At 44.9% G+C, this 27,858-nt stretch overlaps 1 protein-coding gene across 2 annotated transcripts; it reads left to right on the forward strand.

The window, feature by feature from the left end:
* Positions 1 to 426: 426 nt before the first annotated feature.
* Positions 427 to 19,829, forward strand: SNUPN (snurportin 1). Of its 2 annotated transcripts, XM_004276331.4 has the most exons (9): positions 452 to 1,179; positions 4,358 to 4,520; positions 6,396 to 6,543; positions 11,544 to 11,648; positions 11,888 to 11,984; positions 13,116 to 13,213; positions 16,034 to 16,108; positions 17,648 to 17,728; positions 19,202 to 19,829. In XM_004276331.4, the coding sequence occupies exons 2-9, from the start codon at positions 4,363 to 4,365 to the stop codon at positions 19,523 to 19,525; spliced, it is 1,086 nt and encodes a 361-aa protein (XP_004276379.1). In that variant the 5' UTR covers positions 452 to 1,179; positions 4,358 to 4,362; the 3' UTR covers positions 19,526 to 19,829. The 2 variants fall into 2 exon arrangements, with proteins under 2 accessions (XP_033296012.1, XP_004276379.1); XM_033440121.2 differs by lacking the exon at positions 17,648 to 17,728 and having other exon boundaries at positions 427 to 1,179.
* The last annotated feature ends 8,029 nt before the right edge of the window (positions 19,830 to 27,858 follow it).

The raw sequence follows: 27,858 nt of genomic DNA on the forward strand, positions 1-27,858 counted from the left end.
AAGAAAAATTGGTCTTCCACAGCCCCAAGCACCCTCTACCCTCCCTGTCAATCTGACCTCCAAATGGACGGAGTCATGTACATAAAATATGCAACAAGTCCACACCTTGGACTCAAAATGTGCCAACTTTGTGTACGTTGTTTCTGTAGTGTGGTATTGTAATATCCAACTTCTCTGTAAGTCAGACATGCAGCAAACTTAAATATTTGGCTCAAAAGCCGTGTAACTTTGGCCAAGTTGCTTAACCTCTCTGAGCTTTAGTCTCTACTTCCTTGTGCTATTTTAAGATTAAATAAGATAATTCATGCAAAGCACGGGGTCTGCCTCAATGTAAGTATTCAATAAATGGCTATTCACAGTTTTATTTTGCATCTCTTCAATCTTAGCCCACAAAGGCTGCTCTCCAGTTTTATTAAGTTCGTAAATCTCGGCTGCTTCCCTCCACCCTTCGCACCAATTCATTCCTTCACCAGAGCCATGCCTTGTGCCGGATGCAGGAATCAAACCAGGTCCCTACCATTGCCAAGCCCACAGGCGAGAAGGAAAGAGAAACTCCTAAAGCGAGCAAATGGCTGTAATCGAGGTTTCTTTTCAGTGTTCTAAGGGGCGAATGGGTAGGGGACGACTAATTGTCTGAGACTTAGTGGTGGGTGTATGTGTGGGCGGGGGAGGGAGTCATTCAGGCAGCGCTTTCCCGTATAAAGCATGGTCACGGGAGAGGGAGCGGACTGTTGGTGCACTCCTAAGGACTGTGCGTATCTGCGGGAGGCGGCAGGATCCAGGGCCTGGAGGGCCTTGAACGCCCGGCCACGAGACCGGGGTTCCAGCTATTGGCGAAAGTAACCCGGAGAAGCTTCTGCCCAGGAGTGAGGCTTCGGCCCGGCCAAGTCACCTTGCAGGAGGGTAGCAACACAAAAGCAGAAGGAGGACTCCCGCCCGGCCGGACTGGAAAAACCCCGGTAGTTGAGGGCGGAAGTAACCGCAAGCCCGTGACAGAACCGCGGAAGAACTCCCGGCGTTCTCTACGTCCGGAGGAGCCGGAAACTCCCAGCACTAGGTGGGTGAGCCCGGCGGCACGGCGGCGGCCAAGGGAGTGGGGCCGGCTCTCTAAAGGCAGCTGATTGGTCGGCCCCCGGCGGCGGCGTTGGCGGCTGCGCGTGGAATTGTCACCTCGGCCTGGTGAGTCGTCGGTTCTAGCTTGGGCCCCGCCGGCTCCCGAACTGACCCTGGGCGCCCGGCTGTAACTCTCTGTGGCCGGCTGCACACTCCCGGCTTCCCGAGCCATGACCTGGAGGGGCAGAGCGAGGCCGGGGCCTCTCCTTGGGCGCGCTTCCACTCTTCAGTTCCAGGCTGTCGGGCCAGGACCCCTCAGGGATTTTCTTTGTGGGGGAGGGGCGAATCATGCAAGGCCTAGATGACCCCATCCATAGAGAAAAGCTGTGCGCGCCTGTAGCGGGGAGGGCGGCCGAGTGGAGTTCAGTTCCCCCGGCCGCATTGAAGCCCGGTGGGAGACGCTGAGGAGGCCTAGATCCTGGCTGGGGGATTCGAGGCGGGGCGCCCCCGGAGGGGGAGGAGGAGGGAGAGGAGGAAGAGGCAGTAGCGGGGGACAATTGGAGTCTGGAGCTCGGGGGAGGGGCCTGGGTGGGTCGGAAATGGGATACAGGTGGAGTTTGGGACCGCCAGGTCAGAACCCTTGGAGTCATCATCCTCCGAAGAATGGGTTGAAAGAGCAGGAGCCAGCCAAGGACAGCCATAAAGGGAGGTACAGCCAGCCGCCCCAGTATCCAAGGCATCAGTTTTAAGAAGGATTTTATGCTTCTTGGTAGAGCATGAACCCACACCGAGATAAAGCACGATGAGGCCTAATAAATGTATTTTAGATTGGGTCATTACTTTGGTAAGACGAAGACATAATGAATTTTTTAAAGATTTTATTATGGAAGTGTTCAAACTTACACAAAAGTATAGGAAAATACAGAAAATAGCATACCATTTAGGATCCTAAGTACTCATCACCCAGCCTCAACTAAGAATGGCCACCCCGGTTGCATAACATACATGTTAAGACACGCCTCAAATCCACACATAATATGCTAATCTTAAGTTTTAAAAAGGTGGGTTTTTTTGTTTTTGTTTCTGTTTTTTTCGTGTTTAATGGGTATAAAGGTTCCATTTTGCAAGAATAATAGAGTTCTGGAAATTGCACAGCAATGTGAATGTAATTAACACAACTGGAGTGTACATTTAAAAAGGGTTAAATGGGGCTTCCCTGGTGGCGCAGTGGTTGAGAGTCCGCCTGCCGATGCAAAGGACACGGGTTCGTGCCCCGGTCCAGGAAGATCCCACATGCCGCGGAGCGGCTGGGCCCGTGAGCCATGGCCGCTGAGCCTGCGCGTCCGGAGCCTGTGCTCCTCAACGGGAGAGGCCACAACTGTGAGAGGCCCGTGTACCACCAAAAAAAAAAAAAAAAATGGTTAAGTGGTAAACTTTATGTCATGCGTTTTTAACCACACACACAAAAAAAGTTCCTTTCAAATTAGAAAAAAGAAATCTAGGGAATTCCCTGGTGGTCCAGTGGTTAGGACTCGGCGCTTTCACTCTGGGGGCTTGATCCCTGGTCTGGGAACTAATATCCCGAAAGCCGCATGGTGCGGGCATTAAAAAAAAAAAATCTAATGCTGTAAATTAAGAAAGAAAATCTGAATTCAAATGTGCAATGGAAAATAACTCTTTGCCAAGTAGAGGCCCATAGAGTTGTATTTTTAACTGTGGAGGCTCTGCAATGAACCTGTTGGTTTTGAGGCTCAGAGCATTGGGACCTGGACTGGGGTGGAGTTTAAGCACTGGTGGTACCCTCTGGTTTATACTAGAACTTGAAGGGTTGGGCCAGCCCAGGTGTGTGAATAAAATTTCTCCCAAATGTTCCTCTTTTCTTGCAGTCTGAGGCACACTTTTTTTTTTTTTAATTTTTTTTTTCTTCCGGCCGTGGCGGCTTGTGAGATCTTAGTTCCCCCACCAGGGATTGAACCTGGGCCCTTGGCAGTGAAAGTACAGAGTCCTAACCAATGGACTGCCAGGGAATTCCTTGAGGTGCACATTTAATCTTTAGGTGAGCTCTTGTGCTACCTCATACCTTCATTCATGGAAGGGTGAGTGAAGTGTGAATTCACATCTTTCTCTCTACTCCCGTTCTTTAGGGTGGCCCTTGGTAGTCTGTCTCCAATATGATTTGCTCTCTGTCTCCCAAGTGTACCACATGTCTGTCCTTCACATTTTCTAGAGCAGCTGGTGTTAACTGGGAGGCAGCCTTCCATATTTTAGCTCTTTTCGAAATGAGTCCTGCATAGGTAGCCCTGAAACCTTCCTTCTGCCCACCCCAAACAAGCAAATAAACAAAACAAGCTATAAAGCAAGAAAGTAACTGCCAGGTTTGGGTTTTTGGCTCCTCTTGTCTTCCTCCCTGGGCTCCAGAACCAGCACTTCTCCTGGAACTAAATTTTCTTGATATGAGTTGGCATTTATTGGAGAACAGCCAATCAGATAAAACTTGCATCAGAAAATTACATATTTTATTTATTTATTTAAATTTATTTATTTTTGGCTGCCTTGGGTCTTCGTTGCTGTGTGCGGGCTTTCTCTAGTTGCGGTGAGGGGGGGCTACTCTTCCTTGTGGTACGCGGGCTTCTCATTGCAGTGGCTTCTCTTGTTGCGGAGCACGGGCTCCAGGCGCGCAGGCTTCAGTAGTTGTGGCTCGTGGGCTCTAGAGCACAGGCTCAGTAGTTGCGGTGCATGGGCTTAGTTGCTCCGCGGCACATGGGATCTTCCCGGACCAGGGCTCGAACCCGTGTCCCCTGCGTTGGCAGGTGTATTCTTAACCATTGTGCCACCAGGGAAGCCCTACATTAAAAAAAAAAAAAAAAAAAAAAAAAAGTTAAGAAAGAAAATTACATTAGTTATTGAGTAACAGCTTTTTAGAACTATTCAGGAAAAAAATTAGATGATCGATTACTTCACTGCATGTCAATGATTGTAAGAAGGAATTAATGACAGGGTCCCTGGTGAATGATGACAAAGAGCAAAAGTTAGATTCAATCACAAGGTGAATTTGATTGATGTTGAAGTTTATACACTCAGAGCTATCAAAATGCTCATTATTAAAATATCTGCGAGAAAAACATTACTGCTCATATGTAACTCACTTACCCTTTAACTTCTTTTTTTTTTCCCATAGAAATAATTGTGATTTTGGATTAAATGAGGTTTTTTAGGAATGTAGCCATCATGTTACACCATAACTGCCTGTACCCGAAAGGTGATACAAAACGATTGAACAATTTTCTGATGTTTTCCTTTGTAGGGAAGATGGAAGAGCTGAGTCAAGCCCTGGCTAGTAGCTTTTCTGTGTCTCAAGATCTGAACAGCACAGCTGCCCCACACCCCCGCCTGTCCCAGTACAAGTCCAAGTACAGTTCCTTGGAGCAGAGTGAGCGGCGCCGCCGGTTACTGGAACTGCAGAAATCGTAAGGGATACTTTAACTCCTTGGCTTCTCTCTGTAGGCTGGGAGCTGTGAACCATTCAGGAGGCTCCAGGCTTGTCTCTACAGAGCCACCTTCAAAGTGGACCCTTTGTAGGTTGTTCTTCTTGCCCACAAGGTTGGGAGGGGTAAATCCTGGCAGAGGTAGACATCCTTTACACCCAGAGCTTGGGAAAAATGAGGGAGTAGGGAGAGACTGAAGTTTGAAAGCAAAAGCTCAACTCTCTGGTTAAATTTTTCTTTTCTTTTTTCCTGGCAGCAGTACTGAGCTTTGTAGTTTAGGGACTTGTGAAAGCCACTCCCATACTTCCACTCCCCACATTCCCTGTGTGCCTTCTCCTGCAGTCTGACTCCTGGCTTTGGTGTGGGCTTCCTGTCTTCCTTCAGCCCAGATGTTTCTGTGGAGCCCTTGGGAATTCAAGACAAATAATTCCACAGGGAATCTGAGGAAATGTGTTCCATACACTTCGGTCTCAATACCAAGATGAGCAAACAGGGAAAGAGATTGATTGCAGGATAGGAGTTTTGAGGATGGGCTGCTCTGAAGGCAGGGCCTATCCTTTTATTCTCAGTGCAACACAGGCCTCTTCTGGTTAAGGAATTAAGGATTAGGAGGAACTATCGACAGCTGCATTTTGCCCACTGCTTCATCACTAGATGTGTTTAGCAGAGATGGTTCCCTGTGGCCTCTGGGTTGCTTGCAGATTACATTCTCAGATCACGCATTCCCCCGATCCCCAGTTTTTAAAAATTGTGATTAATTTGGAATAGGTAATATGTTCGTATGGTTCAAAATTCACAATACATAAAAGAGTATATGGAGAAGGGACTTCCCTGGTGGTGCAGTGGTTAAGAATCCGCCTGCCAATGCAGGGGACATGGGTTTGAGCCCTGATCCAGGAAGATCCCACATGCCGTGGAGCAGCTAAGCCTGTGCACCACAGCTACTGAAGCCCGTGTGCCTAGAGCCTGTGTTCCGCAACAAGAAAAGCCACCACAATGAGAAGCCCCCGCTCGCCACAACCAGAGAAAGCCCGCATGCAGCAACGAAGACCCAACACAGCCATAAATAAATAAATAAGTGTTTTTAAAAAAGAGTATGTGGTGAAAAGTCTCCCTCCAAAATGTCAAGTTCCTCTCTCTCTTTTTTTTTTTGGCCACGCTGAGCAGCTTGCAGGATCTTAGTTCCCCAACCAGGGATTGAACCTGGGCCTGCGGCAGTGAAAGTGCCGAGTCCTAACCACTGGACCGCTAGGGAATTCCCAACATCTTATAGTACACTTGTTACAACTAATGAACAAATATTGATACATTATTATTAACTAAAATCCATACTTCTTTACTCAGATTTCCTTAGTTTTTTCTAAGTGGCCTTTTTTGAAAGTTAGGAACTGCAAAAAGGTCTGGCTGTTCCTCAGAAAGTCCCAGAAGCTGTCCTTGTCTCAAACTTCTCACAGCATCTCGGTGTTTCCTCTCTGCAATCCCTGGGAGCCTTCAGACGGTATATCTGCCAGGCAGGGAAGTGTCAGCTCTCACCTGGGGTGGAGATGGGAGTCTAGGGTGGGGTGGGTAGGAGTAGGATCAGCCACTAGCGAACCCTGAGAATTCCTTTAAATATTGTACCTTGCCTATTCTTAGGAAACTGAGGAAAGCTGAGTGTGTTCAGAGGGGGTTTCCTATTTAGGATCTGTGAGGAGGTGGTCACTAGTTAAGGCTTACAAAGGAAATTTTGTCATCTCTTACCCCACCACAATTCCCAAGTTGCTCTTGAATTTGGAGACTTTGAATTACATCTGTCACATTTCAGGGTGTCTTCCTATAAGACATAAAGACCTGTCCTTATGCCTTTTCTTTTCTCAGAAAGCGGCTGGATTATGTGAACCATGCCAGAAGACTCGCTGAAGATGACTGGACAGGGATGGAGAGTGAGGAAGAAGAAGAAAAGAAAGATGATGAGGAAATGGACGTTGACACTGGCAAGAAGTTACCAAAACGCTATGCTAATCAAGTGAGTGCTCCAGAGAAGATTAGGCGCAGCTGGTCCTGCTCCCTTTACTGTGCAGTCAAAGCTCTTTACTTGCCCTAAAGAGGAGGATGAGGCAGGAAGAAGGAATAGCATCTGCAACGAAAGTGCTGATGTACATAAAAGTTATGAGATGAAAAGAGGTGACTTACAGTTTTGTGTGCTGACAGGGGTCACTGATAGAGTCTGGGTAGTGGGTTTGGGAATCATTACCCCATGCTGTTAGCAAAGGCTTCCGGCCTGCTGCATTTAAAGCCCCTGAGCTACTGATATGCTAGCGGACGCCATTCTTTACTAGCCGTTATACAGCCGTTTTGGATCAGGCCTGCCCAGCCCAGCACTGTCCCCCACCCCACCTCCCAAGCTGGTAGTCTTTCCCAAGTGGTGGACTAACATGCCAGCCTTGGGTCTTCACACTCAGGTGGTAGGAGCTTGGAGGTCCTTGAATACTGGCAGCCTGCCCAGCCACCCCAGGCCAGCCAGTTGGCCTAGGTGAGGTTGAGGCCATGAAACAACAGATCGCTATAACAAACTTGTCTAAGTGGCCTGTTGATTCCGGAGAGGAAATCAATGTGGCTTGTGGCGCCATAGGTGAAGCAGGCATGGAGACTGTCCAGTGCTCTAGGCAACCCAGTTATTCTCCAGAAGGCAGGGCATGTGTCTGAGTGGGGCTGGGGGTCTACCCTGCTATTGTATACTTCTCTCTATAACCCAAGTGTCTTGTCACTTCAGAATCCTCTCCCACCTTAAGAATATGGTTCCTGGGTGCACACACTCCCATCCTCTTTCTCTGCCTCAAATATAGCACAGACATCTTCTATGACAAAGTACAATTCTCTTGAGCAAACATTGTTTTTTTTTGTTGTTTTTAAAATTTTTTGGCCATACTGCACAGCATGCGGTATCTTAGTTCCCTGACCAGGGATTGAACCAATGCCCTCTGCAGTGGAAGCACAGAGTCTTAACTACTGCACCACTAGGGAAGTCCCGAGCAAGCATTGTTTTGTTTTGTTTTTGTTTAAAACAGAATGTTGGCTTTTTAAAAAACATTTATTTATCTATCTGTCTATCTGCGCCGGGTCTCAGTTGCAGTACGCAGGATCTTTGTTGCTGCATGTGGGATCTTTAGTTGTGGCATGCAGGGTCTAGTTCCCTGACCAGGGATCGAACCCCGGACCCCCTGCATTGGGAGTGTGGAGTCTTAGCCACTGGATCACCAGAAAAGTCCCCCCCAAGCAAGCATTGTTGAAGGCCCTGTTCTATGTTAAGCTAGGCTATTCTCAGGGGAAGATAGACGTGGGCCAGAAATAGCCCATGCACTCCTCTAATAAGTGTAGATTATGGTTTTTGTAATAAGAAAGTGAAATTAACTTCCAACAGAGAAGGAAGCAGGGTTGTGAAATCAGGAAAAGCTTAATGAAAGAGGAGACAGTTTGGAAACATGGGTAGGACAGGTGGAGGTACAGAGCATTTCAGGGCATTCCAGGCCACAGGATCAGGCTGAGCAAGAGCCCAGAGGTGGGAGAAGAATATATGATGTGTTCAGGAGGGGTGTGCAGAGTGTGTGTGAGGATGGAGCAACATAGGGTAGGGGGAGGAATATAGCAGAAATATGTACAAGGTTTTAGACTCTGGGTCTAGATTGTGAGGAACCACCGAGACTTTTTGAGCCAGAGGCAGAGGTGGGACTTCATGTGATGACTACCACATCAGTGTAGAAAGGCCTGGAAGAGAGAGACTGTGGTAGGGGGCTTAGGTTTGCTAAAAGATCTGATGAGTGCTAAGGGCAGTGGAAGTGGGAAGGAAAAGAGGTCATGAGTATGAGAGATGTTGCCAGGTGGAATGAACAGAATTTATGGCTAGGAGAGGCAATATGAGAAGCGGGTAAGGGTTTAAGCTCAGGTCGCATGGACTGACCTCAAAGTCAGGCTCTGTGTTGACCATGGACCAGTCTAAGTCTCTAGTTTCTTATCCGTAAAATGGGACATCGTAATAGTACCTATCTCATAGGATTGTTAGAAGGATTAAATGAAATAGTGTACCTTAAATACCTAGCCCAGAACCCATAATGAATGCCCCACAGTATTAGCTGCTACTGCTATTTTTTTAAACAGCCATATTGAGATACAATTCACATAACATACAATTCACCCATTTACAGTGTACAATTCAGTATTTTTTTAGTAATTCACAGAGCTGTGCAACCATCACCACTATCTAATTCTAGAATATTTTCACACCCATTAGCCGTCACTCCCCATTTCCCCTTCCCTCCAGGCCCAGCAATCACTGATCTACTTTCTGTCTCTATGGATTTGTCTGTTTTGGACATTTCATATAAATGGAATCATATGAGATACATCCTTTTGCTTCTGGCTTCTTTCACTTAGAAGGTTTTCAAGATTCATTTATGTTGTAGCATGTGTTAGAACTTCATTCCTTTTCATGTCTTTTCAAATAATATTCTGTTGTATAGATATACCACATTTTGTTTATCCATTCATCAGTTGATGGCCTTTTGAGTTGTTTCCACTTTGGAGCTATTATGAATATTGCTGCTATGAACATTTATTTACATGTTTTTGCATGGACATATGTTTTCATTTCTCTTGGGTATATACCTGGGAGTGGAGTTACTAGGCCATATGATAACTCTGGAGCTATCAGACTATTTTTCAGAGTGACTACACCATTTTACATTCCCACCAGCAATGTTTGAGAGTTTGTTTCTCCACATCTTTGCCAATACTCGTTATTGTCCGTCCTTTTGAATATAACCATCCTAGTGGGTGTGAAGTGGTGTTTCATGGTTTTGATTTTCATTTCCCTAGTAACTAATGATATTGAGCTTCTTTTCATGTGTTTATTAGCCATTCGTATATCTTTGGAGAAATGTCTATTCAAATCCTTTGCCCATTTAAAAATTGGGCTGTTTGTCTTTTATTATTGAGTTATAAGAGTTCTTTATATATTCTAGATACAAGTTCCTTATGAGATACATGATTTGCAAATATTTCTCATTCTGTGGGTTGTCTTTTCACTTTCTTGATGATGTTTTTGGCAGCACAGAAGTTTTACATTTTGATGTAGTCTAATTTATCTATCTTTTGTTTCGTCATTTGTGCTTTTGGTGTTGTATTACTATTATTCTTTAAGGGAGTGTTCATTATGCCTTGGGTTTAATTGAATAACAGAGAGGAAGGTGATGATATTAACAGGGCACAGAACACAGAAGGGGAAGGGTGGGTGTTTCAGGGATGGGAGGTACTTGGGCAACAGAAGCCAGTGAATTCTGTTTCGGCTATGCTGAGTTTAAGGTACAGAGAGGACCAACAGAGAAAGAGATAGCAAATGGACAGCTGGAAATATAGGTTTGGAGGAAAGGAAAGAAGTCTGGAGATGAAAAAGAAGAGAATTAGGGGACTTCCCTGGTGGCGCAGTGGCTAAGAACCTGCCTGCCAGTGCAGGGGACACGGGTTCGAGCCCTGGTCAAGGAAGATCCCACATGCCATGGAGCAACTAAGCACATGCGCCACAACTACTGAGCCTGCGCTCTAGAGCCCGCAAGCCACAAATACTGATTCCGTGTGCCACAACTACTGAAGCCCGTGCACCTAGAGCCTGTGCTCCACAACAAGAGAAGCCACTGCAATGAGAAGCCCGTGCACCGCAATGAAGAGTAGCCCCCACTCGCCACAACTAGAGAAAGCCCGCACATAGCAACAAAGACCCAACGCAGCCAAAACAAAAAAAAGAGAGAGAATTAGGAGGCATCATCTTAGAAATGACAAGTGAAGTAGATGAGTTCCACCCCCACGGGGGGAACAGCATCTAAGAGAAAAGAAAAGGGGGACCTAAAACAGCCCCCTGAAGATTATCTACATGTTTTGGGGGAGTGTGTGGAGGAATGTTTGGAGGAAAAACAGAAAAGTACTGTCATGGGACCAAGGGAGCATGTGTCAAGGAGGAGGATGTGACTGGCAGCATTACACCAGGAGTAGAGGAAGGAGGGGGAGGTGAGGAAATAGAGGTACTTGGCTGCAAGGAGGTCAAGTGGGGCTGTGAGGTAGCAAATCTGGACTGCGGGTGTCAGAGTGGGTGGGAAGGCAGCAGCAAGAAATACGAAGTAGTTGGAGGGTGAGAGGGAGGGAGACACAAGAGGGATGAGATATGGGAACATATGTATATGTATAACTGATTCACTTTGTTATAAAGCAGAAACTAACACACCATGGTAAAGCAATTATACCCCAATAAAGATGTTTAAAAAAAAAAAAGAAATACGAAGTAGTTGAAAAAAGAGGGAACGTGGAATATCTTAATAGAAATGTAGAGTGATAAAAGGTTTTCATTTTTGCCTTGGTTTTGAGGATTAGGGGTTAAGTATTTTGTGGCCTAAGGGGAAGGAGAGATGGGAGAGATGAGAGATTCAGTGGGAAGTATTAATTGATAGGCTAAAGTCTTGTATAGATGGGAGGGACTAGTGATGAATGGAAGAGTAAATTTTTTCAAATTCATTTCACCACAGCCCTTTTTTTAAAAAAAAATTTAAGGTAGATTTCCTAACATCCTTTAGTATAGTATTTAGGTCACTAGTTTGGGAAATGATCTAGTTTAGAGCATCTCAAGGTCAGGGACTTGATTCATCTCTGAGGTATAGCCCCTGGAACATAATGGTTGTGATAGTGGTAGGTGGGTGGACAAAGTAAGGAAAGATAGAGGGTCCCATCCCCCCATACAGGAGGTGAAGTAGTAAGAATGGATATGGATGCAGATAATGAAGGTGAGAAGTTGAAGTTCACAGTGAGCAGGAGATGAGTTGACTACTAAGAGCTAGTGGGGTGGAGGTCCCACTGTCACCCTTTTCTGTTCTCATTCTTTTACATGTATTTTTATTATATATATAGGACGTGAATTCTTTGTCATTGTAAACATGGGAGCAGCACAGCCCTGTTGATTTTTAACACCATTTTTTGTGTTCCCAGTTAATGCTGTCAGAGTGGTTAATTGACGTCCCTTCAGATTTGGGTCAGGAATGGATTGTGGTCGTGTGCCCTGTTGGAAAAAGAGCCCTTATTGTGGCCTCCAGGGTGAGTAGCTGCTCCTGCCCCCGGCACCAGCATGCCTGGCCTGTGGCGGGAGGGGTTCTCTGCACACTCTGTGTTCCTCATCTGCCACAGCAGCTGTCCCTGCCATGGGGATTGAAACGCTTTCCTGCAGGAGGGATTTGATGAGAGCCATCTTTGGGCTGATGGCACCCCTGCAGAATGTGGAAGCAGGAGGGTGAGGAGACCTTGATGCCTGACAAGAATGGTAATTGTCCACACAGGGCTCTACCAGTGCCTACACCAAGAGTGGCTACTGCGTCAGCAGCTTTTCTTCCCTTCTGCCAGGAGGCAACAGGCGAAACTCAGCAACAACAAAAGGTACCTACATACAATTGACTGTTTATTAACTTTTATAATCAGTGCTTGGTTAGTTGCTTAGTTAGTTGTTTTAAAGACCCACTTTAAAAGCATACTTTTGAAACTGCGCACAGGTAATATCCTGCCCACTGGGCTCTCCCTCAAGGTCAGGCCTCCTCAGTAGCAGAATAGTTGCAACTTGTGAGGCCTGCTGGGCAATAAACCCCTAAATTAAAGTCAATGCACCTTTCCCATGGACTTCCATCACAAGATGACAGGTGCAGTTCTCTGGGGAAAGGACCCCCAGAAGGCCAAATGTAATGTACAGTAAGCTGTTGCTGCGACTTCCTGCCGAATTCCCTTTTCTCCTTTCTCAGTGTCCTAATCTTAGCTTATTCCTCCCACCTGGGCCCAGCCAGGGAGACTAAGGTCACGAAAGTTTGCCCGGGGTCATTCAGCGAGGAGTTGGCAGAGCTGCCAGAACCGTTCTCTCACCTCTGTCTGCCCAGGCTCTGCTGGTGGTTATTCCTGTCCTCTGTTCTGAGCCCTCTATTGGCTTTTTTTTACTCGAGCCTGAAATGCGCTCCCACCTCCCCTCTACCCTGTTATTTTAGTCCTCTGATCCCAAAAGATTGTTCATATCCCATCTCTTCCATGAAGCATTTTCTGGAACTCTCGTTTTTCTTAGTTTGTGCTGTATAATTCAGGTCTTGGTTCTTTCCTCTGTAATCATCTTATCTCCTTAACTGGATTGTAACTTCCTTAAAGGCAGGGATTACTTATAGTTAATATTCCCCACAGAACACAGTGCCTGTGTTAGGAACTCAAAAAGTAATTGTAAACTAAAATGGAAGATTACTTCCCTTCAAACTTGAGCTTCTCTAAGGTGAGTAAATGTCCCAGTTTTTCTAAAGGTTCAGAGTTCACACTGAACCTTCTTGTGCTGTCATACCTCAGGTCACCCCTAGACTGTGCCAGGTAGCCAGAAAAGGCTGTGAAGAAATTTGTCCTGTAGTGCCGGTGCTTGCCGTGAGCACTGAGGATTGTTGGATTCAGTTCCCAAGCCCCTAAGATGGAGCTCCCCAGATTGTGGTGGAGGGAACCCTGATGGGAAGGGGTACCCTGTACTGACTTTCTACTTTGCGTCTCCAGACTACACCATTCTGGACTGCATTTACAGTGAGGTGAACCAGACCTACTACGTTCTGGACGTGATGTGCTGGCGGGGACACCCTTTTTATGACTGCCAGGTAAGGACTGATACTCCCCTCATGTCTTCTCCTGTTTTCTCCTCTCCTCCCAGGAAAGTGGCTCAGCATGTGTGTTTAGTACGTGACCAACTTCTTGGTGTGTACAGGATGTGGTATATCAAGAACATTGTCTAATGTTCCTTGCATCTTTGGGTGTGTTTAAATTAGCTTCATTTATAAAAAGAGGTAGGAGGAACTAAGGGAAGCATAGCAATTCTTGAGGGGAGGAAGGAGAAACAGAGTGTAGGGTAGGCTGGGACTTCGTAGAAGCTGTAACCGCCCCCTCCCCTCTCTCCAGAGTGTGGGAGGCTTGCTGGCAGGGAAGGTTGCAGGTGAAGGGGATGCTGCCTTGTGCAGGCGGCACAAGGAAGAGAAGGTGGAATGTTAAGCACCATCAAATAGACTTCTGTCACCTCCACTCTTCACCAACCACATCTTGACCCTGAAAATGTCAGGGCCTCCTTGGTATGACTGTAAGGCCTCGAATCTCTGAGGGGTTAGCTTTGGAAGGAGATTTTCCAAATGGGGAGAGGCCCCCCACCCAATATTCTCCCCTTAGGTTTCACCTTCCCACAACATTTTTCTCAGATTGGTGATTTTTTCGAGTGACAGACGCAGTCATCAGAGAGAGGCTAGGTCACCCGACAGGGTCCATCTCTGCTCCTATGCTCCCCATCGTTGTTCCAGTTCTAAAGTGGTGGGTTTTTTATGCTCCCCGTCAATTAGTTTATCATAGTGGTTCTCAGAATGTTGAATGTGTGGCCTCAGAAAGTTGTTAGTAATGCAAATTCTTAGACCTACTGAATCAGAAACTCTGGGGATGGGACTTACGTTTTAATAAACCTCCAGGCGATCCTCATGCAGGCCCACGTGTCCGAATCACAGGTTATCACCACAGGCTGCTTCTTTCTGTAGCCATTACCCCAAGCTAGGTTTCCAAATTGTGCTAGGTGCTGGTACTTCAGAATTCTAGCATGCATCTCATTCAAAAAATAATAGCCAAGGGACTTCCCTGGCGGTCCAGTTTAAGACTCTGCACTTCCAATGCAGGGGCCATGGGTTCAATCCCCAGTCAGGGAACTAAGTTCACACATGCTGCACGGTGTGGCCAAAAGATAAAAAAACAAAAACAACAACAAAAAAATAGCCAAGACCTGCATTGCTAAGCACTTTGTGAGCATGATCTCATTGAATCCCTTACAACTCTAAAAAGTAAGTATGTACTATTGTTATTACTCCTCATCATTTAGATATGAAAGCTGAGAGCCACAGACGTTAAGTACCTTGCCCAAATGCAGAGCCAAGCCTAAAACTCAGAACTCAAAAATTCAATCGAGGGACTTCCCTGGTGGTGCAGTGTTAAGAATCTGCCTGCCAGTGCAGGGGACACAGGTTCAAGCCCTGGTCTGGGAAGATCCCACATGCCGCAGAGCAACTAAGCCCGTGCACCACAACTACTGAGCCTGTGCTCTAGAGCCCACGAACCACAACTACTGAAGCCCACACGCCTAGAGCCCATGCTCCGCAACAAGAGAAGCCACCGCAATGAGAAGCCCGCGCACCACAGCGAAGAGTAGCCCCCGCTCACCGTAACTAGAAAAAACCCACGGGCAGCAACGAAGACCCAGTGCAACCAAAAATAAATAAATAAATAAATTTATTTTTTAAAAAAAGAGAGAAAGGCCGCGCAGCAACGAAGACCCAATGTGGCCAAAAATTAATTAATTAATTTTTAAAAATTAAAAAATAAAAATTCAATCAGGAACATATTTTCCTATAATTCTGTTGAAGGATGTTTCATAACATGCATTTACAACCTACAAATTTGATAACTAAAGCCACCTATATTTTGACAATATAAAGAAAAGATTGTGGGTTTTTTATTTTTGGTTTTGGAAATTAAAAAAAAAAGAAAGAAAGAAAAGTCCCTAAATAACAACAGAAGCATATGTATCAGTAATTTAGATCAATAGTAATTTGGAATAAAGTAGTTTATGTGAAGCTACAGCTATAAAGTAGTTTCTAATCCTTAGGTAAAATAAAACAGAGGTTAACGTGATGTGCTTTGGAGTTGGTGAGTCCTGGTCCCATAGTATTTCTGTGTGCACCTGGGTGAGTGATGTAATCTCTCTGAGCCTCAGAGTCCTCACCTGTAAAATGGAGATAATAATAATACAATTCTCAGAGGATGGTTGAGGATTAATACGATTGTGTATGTAAGGTCCTTAGCATGGAGCCTGAGACATAGTAGGCCTTCAGTGATAAATGTTGGCATTACTACTATTAATAATTCTATTGGATTTTAAGGAAAAAACATTTAAAGATTTTATGAACATCTTCCTGACCTTACGGCAGTGTTTTAAGGGAAATGAAGGTGAGAGAAGGGCTTAGGTCTTCATAAATCAGGTGGCTGTTTTTTTCCCAGTTTTATTGAAATTAAACTGACATGCAACACTGTAAGTTTAAGGTGTATAGCACAATGATTTGACTTACATATATTTTGCAATAGTTACCTGAGTAAGTTTAGTTAACACCCACCATCTCATATAGATACCAAAAAGAAAAGAAAAAAATAAATGTTTTTTTTCCCTTGCCATGAGAACTCTTAGGATCTACTCTCAACAACTGTCATGTATATACCAGACAACAGAGTTAACTATTGTCATTGTGTTGTACTTTCCATCCCTAGTACTTATTTATCTTATAACTGGAAGTTTGTACCTTTTGACCATCAGGTACCTTTTTAGAATGGGGTGTTTTTGTTCGTATTAGAGTTTGAGGTGAGCAGTTTTTAATCTTTCCCTTTCTCTTCTCTGGCAGACTGATTTCCGATTCTACTGGATGCATTCAAAGTTACCAGAAGAAGGACTGGGAGAGAAAACCAAGCTCAATCCCGTAAGGCCTGGTGTTAAGATTGCAGAGTTCTTTATGGGGATTGGTTTGGATTGGTCTGTTATCTAAATATAATCATTATGAATAAAATTATCTTTTTTTTTCTTTTTGAGGCATCATGGCATAGTGGGAAAAGTATGGACTTAACAGTTATCTAGATTCCAGTTTTCGCTTTAACAATTACCAGGTTAAGTTAATATCTTTACTTGGCCTTAGTTTCTTCATCTGTTTAATAGGGTTAATAATACATACTTTACAGGGTTTTTCTAAGAACCAAATTATATAAATATACAAGTCTTTCTAGCATAATACGGTGAGCACTCAATAAACAGTGGTTGGTATAAAATGCTAATAACTGTTTTTATTAATAACACTATTTAGAATTCTCCAACTGTAGCCTGCATCAGCAGCCTCTGGAGGCTTGGTAAAACGTAGGCTCCTGGGCCTCACCCCCAGAATTTCTGATTCAGTAGGTCTGGGGTAAAGCCTGAGAATTTGCATTTCTAACAAGTTCTCCAGTGAAACTGATACTGCTGGTCCATGGACCACACTTTGAGAACCTCTGCCTTTGCATCTGAGCTAAGAGTGACCTCATCTAGTCAGTCCCCTCTGTTTATAGATTAGTATATAGGCTCAGAGAAGGGACTGCCTTCCCCAGGGTCCCATAGTTCAGGATGATAACCCAAATGTCTTGGCTCTTCGCTCAGTGATTAAATATGGGACAGTTGTTTTCATTGCATTTTATTAGTTAAGCCCTGTAGACTGGCATTTGCTTGGGTTGCTTACAGCATTTTTAAAAGCAACTGAATAACCAGTTACAGGAAAATAAATGGGACCAGTACTTCCAGTGATGTTATCAATAAGGTCCTAGAAGAACATGCACTGAGGAAAGGGAACATGGGTACTACTTTCTCTGAGATGCTGTTTGGTGTGTGCTATATGTACTATCTCATTGTATCTGCATAACAATCCTACGAAGTAGATATTTTATTATCCCTTTTTACAGATGGGAAAATGGAGGCATATGGAGATTAAATGATTGACAGAGCTGGGATTCAAACCTAGGCAATCTGACTCAGAGGTTGTCATAGTCCTAATCACTTTGGTATACTGCTTAAGTGTAAAAACTTTTGCTGGTGTGAAAGGGGCTTCACCAGTCCTTCATTAGGGGCAACTGTCATAGAGCTGGGAGAATAACATAGAATCCCTAAACCTAGCACAGGGCAGTGGTTCTCAGTCCTGACTGCATGAATCAACTGGAGAGCTTAAAAAAAAAAAAAGACTGGATCCCACCCCAGAGCAGTTCAGTCAGAATCTCGGGGTGGTGCTTGGGCGAGAGTAATTTTTAAGAGTTTCCCAGATGGTTCTCCTGTATAAAGCAAGGTTGAGAACTCCTGACCTAGTAATTCAGAGGATAAGTAGAGGGGAGTGGGTAGGGAAGGATGAGACTGAAAACTTCTCTTCTTTGATACAGCTGTTCAGTTGCTGGAACCAATATTGTTTGTAACATGTACTAATTCTTTGTTCTGATTTATGTTTTAGTTTAAATTTGTGGGGCTAAAGAATTTCCCTTGTACCCCTGAGAGCCTGTGTAAGGTGCTGTCTATGGATTTCCCTTTTGAGGTAACAAAACCATTGTTTTTATTGCTCTGATCTGATTGTAAGACACAGGGACACTTGGTTTTACAGTCTTAAGAGAGCCTCTGACTTTGCTGTGTCAAAGCATCAGAGAAGGGCTAAATGCTGACTCTTGGAAAAGGATGTGCTCGTGGCCCTTCATAGCCTCAGTGCCACCCTGCCAGATAAGTCAGAATGCCAGAGCTGGAAGGGCCCTTGAAAGGACAGCTCATCTAACTCCCTCATTTTACAGATGGAGAAACTGAGGCCCAGAGAGGGGTGAGGCTTCCATTCCTAGGTCCTTCTTGTGTGCCTCTTTCTGCTACAAGCCAGAGAACGAGGCCCCTTGTTTGACTGCCACAGCTGGGGCTTCTGTGACTGACAGACTGCAGGGCTGTGAATTCCTAATCCTTCCTTCCTCCGAAGAGCAAATGGTCCCCAGGGATGGCAGTGCTTGCTGAGCAGTGGCATGGCAATGGGGCGACCAACTTGTCCAAGGTTGCCCAGGACTTCCCTGGTTTTAGTGCTGAAAGTCTCACATCCCCAGAATCTCCTCAGTCCTGGGCAGTCTTTTGTCATCCTCAGAACCTGCAGTTACCCTACAAGCAGACTTCCTTTGCCCATGATACCCTTTAAAATTCTGCCTGGTCACCTGCAAGTATTTGCTTGAACTGGATATAATTTTGCTAAAAGGATCACAGCTTCCCAAATGATGAAATGGCAAAGGCTGAGTTGCCTGCATTTCTGGGAGTCAGTTAAGAAGGTGGTAAGAACACCATCTTTGTTTATAACCCTTATGCCCCAGTGACAATAAATGCTTTTTAGAGATGAGTCACTGAATCACAGAAAAGAACATATGGGACTGTGGGAGGTCTTCCCGTTGAGAAAAACTGAGTTTCCCAGAACATAGCTCACAGACAATTTAGAGGGAGGTTTAGGCAGCCAGCAATGGCTGGGGAGCAGGGCTTCTTGACAGGCTGTTTCCCCTGCACTCAGCAGTCCAGCATCTTGGAGGGGCTTGTCCAGTCCCCCGGCTTTGTTCCCGGTGTGGAGCACATCCCCCACTACAGAGACCTCCGGGTGGTGGAAAGTGAATGGGATTTGAGGAGAGAAGACCTGGGTTCAAGCTGAATTTCTGCTTCATACTCACTGTGTGTTTGAGGGAGGCTCCAGAACTCCCTGAGTCTGAGCAGCTTCATCTCCCAGACACTTCCATGGTGGGTAAGAGGGTGAAATACTAGGTAGGAAAGCACGCTGTAAACGGGAAGGTACTTTTTATGTTTTTATTTTCTAAAATTTAGTTTTCTAGGCCATTTCTTCTTTTAGAGAAATTCATGTGTGAGAAACAAAGACTCTTTTTCTTCTGGCAGTGACCCAGAAAAAAAGAGCTGGACCACAAGAGCTACCCCAGTGCATATAGGTCTCCTACAAACATGTGGCCCCAGAAGTCATTCTGATCCCTGGTTTTCTTTCTTGTAGGTAGATGGGCTTCTCTTCTACCACAAGCAGACCCACTATAGCCCTGGAAGCACTCCTCTGGTGGGCTGGCTGCGCCCCTACATGGTGTCAGATGTTCTTGGCGTAGCTGTGCCAGCTGGCCCACTGACTGCCAAGCCAGAATATGCTGGGTACCAGCTCCAGCAGATTATTGAGCACAAGAGGAGCCAGAAGGAGGGAATAAAGAAGATACTCACACACAAGTCCTCTGAGAATGGACGCTATGAGTTGGAGCACCTGTCTACCCCCAAGCTGAAGAGCCCTCCCCATAGCCCCAAGCACCCAGGGAGCCTCATGGATAACTAGAGAGGGCAGCGTCCTTTGGGAGTCACAGGATGGGGGTTGGTCCCAGAAGGAAGGCTGGGGAGGAGGACAGTGACGAGAACAAGATGACTTCATTTTAGAGCAGACTTTCCAAAGCCACTCCAGCTGGAAACAGCTTATCTCCTATCTGAAGTGCTGGCTTTAACAGTTGGGGGAGGTTTCCAGATTGGGTAGTCTTTGCATTTGAGCAGCAACTCCTGTGAAAATGTATTTCAGATCCACAATGTAAATATATGTAATTCTTACGGAAGAAGTTGTTCGTGATTGTTAAACTATATTTATTTTATTTTTGTGTGTGTGTGATTCTTAAACTTTAGATAGTCAGGAATCTCCCCCACCTCTACCCCTTCAGGCCCCCTAAACCGTGACTGTTCAAGTCTTGGCCCATTTCACTCTGTTTTTAGCACTTAAGCATTCTGCTGAGTTTCCAGTTGCTGCTGTTGGTAACGTCATTTTCTCAAAGGTCTTACCAGGAACTGCAGTTCTTGGTATTTGAATATGTTCCCTCTTCGGAGAAGACAAGTGTGATTTTCTTTGGTTTAGACACAGCCAGAGATAAAATGCAAATGGAGTTCATTCACTACTTCAGCCAACATTTGAGCACCTTCCAGAAGATAAGCCTTGTGCTTATGTAGAGTGGGTTATGGTGAGGGACCATACTTCATCCCTGCCCTTGAGGAGCTCACGATCCAGTGAGAAAATAAACCCACCAGCATCTAGAGTGGGTCCAGATGGTGGGATGATTGCTTCAGTGCAGAAAGGGGCATAGAGCATGGGGTGTGGGGGGATGCTGGGAAGAGCAGAGGGAGGTTTCACAGAGGAGTTCAAAGCTGGGCTGAGGCTCAGAGGAGGGACAGAAATGTGCTCTGCAGACAAGGAGGGCAGGAGTTTCTCACAGAGGCAGGAGGGTGTGCAGATGCACCCCTCCAGAGCTGGGAAGGACTTGCTCTGGGACCTGAAGTCGGTTCAGCGTGGCTCAGTTGTCAAGTAGGGCTGGAAAGCTATGGGAAAGGAGGCTGGAAAGAGGTGGGTCTGATCATAAATGGCCTGTGTGTTATGCAGAGGTTTTGGGTTTTATGTATGGATGAAAGGGAGCTGATGAAGTGCTTTGAGCAGGCAGGATCCATTCAGATTTGTGAACTAGAGCTCTTTGGCAGCTGTGGGAGTGGAAGGTGGCGTCTAACACCAACCAGTTTCTGCTCTGTGTTCAGGAAATCTGTCCCATTTCCCGTGGCCTCAATCTGCTCCCCATACTACTTTCCACTTTTCTAGGACTTCTCTTACAAGACAAAAGGACTTCACTGTTCCATCCTGTGGACAAAATTTCAGAGGGATCCAGGGCAGATCTTGTCTGACACGCAGTTGTTTCTTTGTGTTGATTAGTTCTGGGAACAGATCCGGGCAGAAGTTGTGGTTAAGCAGAGCCTCATTACACAAATTCAGAACACCATTGGAACTAGCCTCAGTGTTGGGCTCTTAAAGAGCTGCTCGGGCTGACTCTGTAAAATTGGTGAAGGAAGAAACCCCTTCCTCCCCTACCCAATGATGACCCAGCTGGCTGCAGATTTAAGCGTGCCTATATCAATAAGCTCTTTCCTGAATTTAGGTCAACTCTGCAATAGAAACATTGTGTTCCTCTTGCCAAAAAGCTTGTTGTAGGCTGCTTAAAGGTTTAGTCTCTTCTGAATGCTCTAGTCTGCTCTCAGCAGCCAACTGTATCATTTCAGGAGATGTGCATGCTAGTATCAGTAGAGACTTGTCTGGGCTCTGCCCAGAAATAATCGGTCTGGAAGGACTACTTCCCCAAAGAACACTCTCTGGGGACAGATGCATGAACCAAAGAACATATTAGCCAAACTTATCACCATGCACGACTTGATACTGCTGAATGGTAGCTTGAAGGCTGTATCTCAGGGGAGTGCTCTTATATTTTTAACTGAGGAGCCAGTATTATTTATCATCACTGAATAGAATATGTCTCTTGGTCATATTTCTCTGTGAATTATAAAGTCACCTCCTGCCACCTGTTTCAAATATGGTTGCGTTATAGGTTTCTGGGATTGGATATTGGTTATTTTAATGTTAACTCATAACTTAGATTGTAGAGGAAATGGAGAAGAAAGAGGTGGGACCTAAGGACATGGTGACTCACTAGCTATGAAAGGTAAGAAATGGACAGGAATCATCAGAATGATTCCTAGGTTCCTAACTTGGGTGACTAAATGCTATTAACAAGGACAAGAATCCCAGGAAGAACATAATTGAGGGGGACTGGGGGGAAAGATAATGAGTTCAGTTTGGGACATGCTGAGTTTTAAGTGACTGGGAGACTGACTGGTAAGTAGTTAGGCCTTAATTCAAGTCTTCATCATTTCTTTTCTGCAGCACTGCCAGAGGCTCTTACTCTGCCACCAGTTTCCCTGCCACCAGTCTTCCCCACTCCCCAACAGCTCCAATCCATCCCTGTCACAACTGGCAGAGTGATCCTTTCTAAAAATGCACATCTGATCATGTTACTTCAAGGACTTCCCTTCGCCTACAGGGCACATGTGAAGCTTCTTGGCCTGCTATGCAAGTTTCTTCATGACCTGGCCTTAGTGTATCCGTCTAGTCTCATAAAATACCTTGCTTCCTTTTCTGCCTCCTTTCTAGTGATGCTGCTTTATAGTTCACAGTACAAACACACGTGTTTCATATTTTTTCCCCCCAAAACCATCCCTTCTCACTCTGATTTTATCCACCTGGTGAATATACCTACTCATCTGTTGAATAAACAGATACCTGTTTGAAACTTTACCTCTGCAGGTAGAATTAGCCGTTCTCATCTTTGTGCCCTCCCCATCCCACTACACATCTGTTTCCCAAAGTTACGGAGAGTCCCCAAGACTGCTCTTTGGTTTGATAATTCACCAGAAGGACTCACACATTCACTGAAAACTGTTTTACTCACAGTTACAGTTTATCACAGTGAAATGAAACAGATTTAATTAAGTCAGCCAAGGGAAGAAATGCATGGAGAAGAGTCCAGGAAAGTTTCAAACATGGATCTTCCAGTTGTCTTCTCCCAGTGGAGTCATGGACAGCTTTAAACTTCCTACTAACTGTGTGACAAAACTCATGGAGTATTGTCAACCAGAAAATCTCACCTGAGCCTTGGTGTCCAAAGTTTTTTATTGGACTTGGTCACACAGAACTGGTTGGCCAACCTCAATCTCCAGCCCTTCCTGGGGTCTAGCTGATAACATGTGGTCCAAAGTCCCCCTCCCTCCTAATCACATTACTGGATTATCTAGTGTGGCAAAAGACCCCCATGCAAACAAAGACACCTTTATTAGGCAGGACATTCCAAGGGCTTAGAGGTTCCTTACCAGGAACCAAGGGCAAAGGTCAGCCTCTCTTTGGGCAAGATTAAATTCTTTTTTTTTTTTTTTGCAGCACACGGGCCTCTCACTGTTGTGGCCTCTCCCGCTGCGGAGCACAGGCTCCGGATGCGCAGGCTCAGCGGCCATGGCTCACGGGCCCAGCCGCTCCACGGCACGTGGGATCTTCCTGGCCCGGGGCACGAACTCGTGTCCCCTGCATTGGCAGGCAGACTCTCAACCACTGCGCCACCAGGGAAGCCCCAAGGTTAAATTCTTTATTGCACACTTCCTCTATTAGATTGTAAGCACTTTGAGGTCAGGGACCTTGTCTTATTTATCTTTAGGTCGCTGGTGCCTGGCATCATGCCTGCTACTTGTTGTACCAATATATGTTTGCTGAGTGAATGAAATGATGAACTGGAATGAGAATGCAGTCTGGAGGGAAGCCCCTCCACTCTCTGCTGCCCAGGTTAGTGACCCTGGAGAGAAGACTGAGTGGAGGTGTGTGGCAGGCTGCTAAAAGTTGTTTGGATACGTTTCAGACTTCTAAGAACAAGAACTGTATTTAATTCTGTGAATGTGATTAAAAGGATAGCCAAAAACCTTCTCACTACGTACATTGGAAGAGGGAAAGAAATGATCTTCCTAGCTATAGACTTCCTTTGTAATAAAGAAATGAGTAAAAAACCCATAATATGTATTTTTTAAGCAAATGCGGTCTTTTGGTTTATGCCTTCAGATATGTACGGCAGGAAAAGTTGACAAAAAGCCTTGAGGTTTTAGCCAGAGTATGACTGGTTGCTTTGGTAAAATAAGCTGATTTTTGAGTCCCATGTTATGTTAGGATTCTGTTATTATACCCAATCTTTACATCAAAGAAGGACCAGATTAATCTGTGGACTTAATTTATCCATTCTGCTCTGGCCTCCCCATTAACACAGGTAAGTCAAAGAGAGTGAGAGTAAAGTAACTCAGTTGGTACCTCTCTCCTGTATTGAATGTTTTCCCGTGAGCAATTAAGTACCCAAGGTAACCAAACCTGTTTGGTACTCTTTGGCAAGAATTGTACCTTGTTTGCTGGAAAAGGATGGGTGCATTCTTTCAGCAAACATTGATTGAGCACCAGCTACTCTGAACTATATATTATGCTAGGTTCTGAAGAGAGAGTGATGAATAAGACATGGCCTCTGCCCTCAAGGAACTCATGGTCTAGTGGGAGAGACAGACAAATAAGCAAATAATTACAATTCAGAGTGTTAGGTAAACTCTAGAAAACAGGTGTCAAGTATTGAAGTAACAACAGGTATCAAGAATAGTGACTGATTAACCTGTGATCTGGGAGTAGTAAATAGGGGTGTCAGATGAGAAAATTGTTTGTGTGAGGAAGAAGCCAGATCATATTTTAGTTTAGAGAAAAAGAAAAGAATAGAAAAAGCAGAGAATAGCAGTAGGTAAATACCAGGCCCTAAAGTATTGGGTAATGGGGGAAATGTTATCTACAAGGGACAAGATTTTTCACCTTCCTTACATAGCTTACTTCAGCCATCCTAGTGATTATAGCTTTGGCCTATGAGTAAACAAGAAAAAATTTTCACCCTAGACATCGGTTAGTACTTTGACCTTACTTATTCTGTATCTGTCTTTTAGACATGTCTCTTTCATAGGCAGTAGGTATTTTGGAGCAATTTCTGAGAGAAGCTTTAGAGTTCAGAAGTAAAGGTGTTTTGGGGGAAAGGTTACAAAATTCTAATCACAGCTTTGGAAGTATCTCTATTCCTAGATCCAAACAAATATAAAAAAAGGCAGGAGAGGGACTTCCCTGGTAGCGCAATTGTTGAGAATCTGCCTGCCGATATAGGGGAAATGGGTTTGATCCCTGGTCCAGGAAGATCCGACATGCCCCAGAGCAACTAAGCCTGTGTGCCACAACTACTGAGCCTGCGCTCTAGAGCCCACGAGCCACAACTACTGAAGCCCACGCGCCTAGAGCCCGTGCTCTGCAACAAGAGAAACCAACACGATGAGAAGCCCTCGCACCTCAATGAAGAGTAGCGCCCGCTTGCTGCAACTAGAGAAAGTCCGCACCCAGGAACGAAAACCCAGTGCAGCCAAAAAGAAAAAAAAAAGGCATACGACAATGGCAAGACAGAGGTCTGAGTTAAGGTGGCTGTCTTTTTTTTTTTTTGTAATATTTATTTATTTATTTGGCTGCACCGGGTTGGGGATGAAACCCGGGCCCCCTGCATTGGGAGTGTGGAGTCTTAACCACTGGACCACCAGGGAAATCCCAAGGTGGTTGTCTTTTTTTTAAGAGAATTTTTTAAAATTAATTTATTTTATTTTTGGCTGTGTTGAGTCTTCGTTGCTGCCCGTGGGCTTTCTCTAGTTGCAGCGAGCGGGGGCTACTCTTCGTTGCAGTGTGCTGGCTTCTCATTGCGGTGGCTTCTCTTGTTGCGGAGCGCGGACTCTAGAGCACACGCTTCAGTAGTTGTGGCATGCAGGCTTCGTTGCTCCGTGGCATGTGGGATCTACCCGGAGCAGGGCTTGAACCCGTGTCCCCTGCATTGGCAGGCGGATTCTTAACCTCTGTGCCGCCAGGAAAGTCTGGTTATCTTCTTAATTCAGTCATTCAATACATATTTATGAAGAATCTGTGTACTAGGTTCTAGGCTCTAGGCACTGAGGGTACAGGGGCCTACAGATGTAGTTCCCGCCTTCCTGGCTAAGCAGGCAGACTCTAGGCCAATGACGTGGAAACACGTACACAATTACAAATTGTGATCAACTCTCTTTTAAAAAAAACAAGATGGTGCTAGGAGAGAGAGTAACAAGGCGCAGTTCAGGGAGTAGTCAAGGAAGATCTTGCTGAGGAAGTGACTTTTGAGCTGAGACCTTAAGGATGAGTCAGATTTGTCTGGTGAAGGAGGTGGGAGGAAGGGGAGGATAAGCTTTCTAGACAGAGACCTGAAACCTATGCTTTAAAAGCAAAAAACAAAAGTTCAACCCATAACACCCCTCCCCCAAAGGGTCCCTCTTTGTAATTTATTTTCCATTTTCAGATTTCAGTTCATGTTAATTTAATAAAAATGTGATTGTCTGTCACCTATACTCCCCCAACCCTACCCTAGCCTTCCTTCTGAGGTCCTGCAGCCAAGCATTCAAAAGTCCAGGGCTATGTCAACACATATGGATCTACCTTATATATATATTTTGAAGATCAAAACTTCAGCTATCTCATACTGTGATGGAGAGATTAGATGAATGAAACTCATTTAGAACAGTGTCTGGCACCTGGTAAGGATACAATAAGTGGAACTTATTAGTTCAGTATATGTGTGTACCATGATTTATTTACTGAGTTTCTTATTGATGGGCCATTATATTGTTTCCAATCTTTTGTATTACAAATTGTTTTACAGTCTCTAAGATCTGATCGAGCAGGATGACAGTATCATTCTTGATTTTGTTAGTTCAAGCCTGCAGTTAAAGGCAAGACTTTGTACTCTGATTCTCCTAAGCTTTGCCACTCAGAGCAAATCCAGCCAGCCGCCTTGCACTTGGTTTTGTTCCCCACGCCTCTGCTCAAAAACTTCCAAACATTGTCCTGTTTGGACTGTGATAGGCAACAGTTCCAGAAAACTGTTTCCTTACACACCCACACGCCCACACACACAGCTGTGCCTCTGAAAACTCCGCTGAGTTCTCTCTCCTAGCTCATTCTGTTAAACTTCTCTCTTTTAAAATTTTCCTCACCCAATACCTGCACAAGGAGTCAGAATGCTTGGATTCAAGTTCTAGTTCAATACTAATTAATTAGCTGTGCGACACCAACCACTGGCGTCCTGAGGATCACTGGGCAAAACAAATGTAAAAATGTAAATAGTGGGTTGAGAGACTCCATCCTCTTCTGTGTCCACTCAGTGGTTTGTACTACTCAGGTTCTGCAATTTCTTACTCTAGCTTAGTCCTAGAGCCATTTGCCTGCTTAGGGAGAAAAACTAGATTTGTTACTATTTAAAAAATTTTTGGAAAAGTTTATACATCCACGTGCAAAATTTAAACATACATACACACAATGTTGTTAGAAGCCAAGATAGTGGTAACTCGAGTATTGACTGGGAGGGGACATAAGGAGGGCTTTGGAAAGTTGGGAATTTCTTGATCTGTGTGCTGGTTACGTGGGTGTGTTTAGTTTATGAAATTCACCATGCTGTACACATATTTTCATCTTTCTGTATGTATATTATATGTTGTTGACTTAAAAAAAATTCACAACGTGAGAGTTGCAAGTTAAGTTTTATTTGGGGCAAAATGAGGACCGCAGCTGGGGAGACAGCATTTCAGATAGCTCTGAGAAACTGCTTCAAAGAGGCAGGGGGGAAGGTCAGTATATATGTGATTTTGGTGAAGGGGGAGTACATGCAATCAAGCACATATTTTTTACAGAAGATTTCTGCTAGTCTCGTACAGGTTACTGCTAGTCACGAGGAGCAGACGTCACCACGAAGGATTTTAGTGCTTTTCTAGATATGAGGAGATATAAGAATTGGGCTCATAAAATTGGCTCTTGAAAATATCTAACTATCTGAAGACCTGTTCTGCCAGTTTTTCCCAGAGCACAGAGTGCCTCATGTCTGCTCTCCACCTGAACTCCTTTCAAGGGGTGTTGAAAGTCAGCAGCTGCAGCAGCACATGATTTAATCCTTGTAGAGGTAGATGGCAAGTGCCAATGGAAAATGCCAATTTGTAGTTGACAATGTCAATAAAAAGCTTTAAAAAAACCTTAAAGGGACTTTCCTGGTGGTGCAGTGGTTAAGAATCCCCCTGCCAATGCAGGGGACACAGGTTCGATCCCTAGTCCAGGAAGGTCCCACATGCTCCGGAGCAACTAAGCCCATGTGCCACAACTAATGAGCCTATGCTCTAGCGCCCGCAAGCCACAACTGCTAAGCC

The sequence above is a fragment of the Orcinus orca genome, chromosome 2, assembly GCF_937001465.1.
Source record: "Orcinus orca chromosome 2, mOrcOrc1.1, whole genome shotgun sequence".
NCBI classification, from domain to species: domain Eukaryota; kingdom Metazoa; phylum Chordata; class Mammalia; order Artiodactyla; family Delphinidae; genus Orcinus; species Orcinus orca.

What these genes read in the sequence shown, in the direction of transcription:
- SNUPN (XM_004276331.4), top strand. Translation starts at nt 4,363, where the DNA reads ATGGAAGAGCTGAGTCAAGCCCTGGCTAGTAGCTTTTCTGTGTCTCAA. An exon ending in TTACTGGAACTGCAGAAATC is followed by an intron (nt 4,521 to 6,395) that starts GTAAGGGATACT and finishes TTCTTTTCTCAG; the next exon opens with AAAGCGGCTGGATTATGTGA. An exon ending in AGAAAACCAAGCTCAATCCC is followed by an intron (nt 16,109 to 17,647) that starts GTAAGGCCTGGT and finishes TTTATGTTTTAG; the next exon opens with TTTAAATTTGTGGGGCTAAA.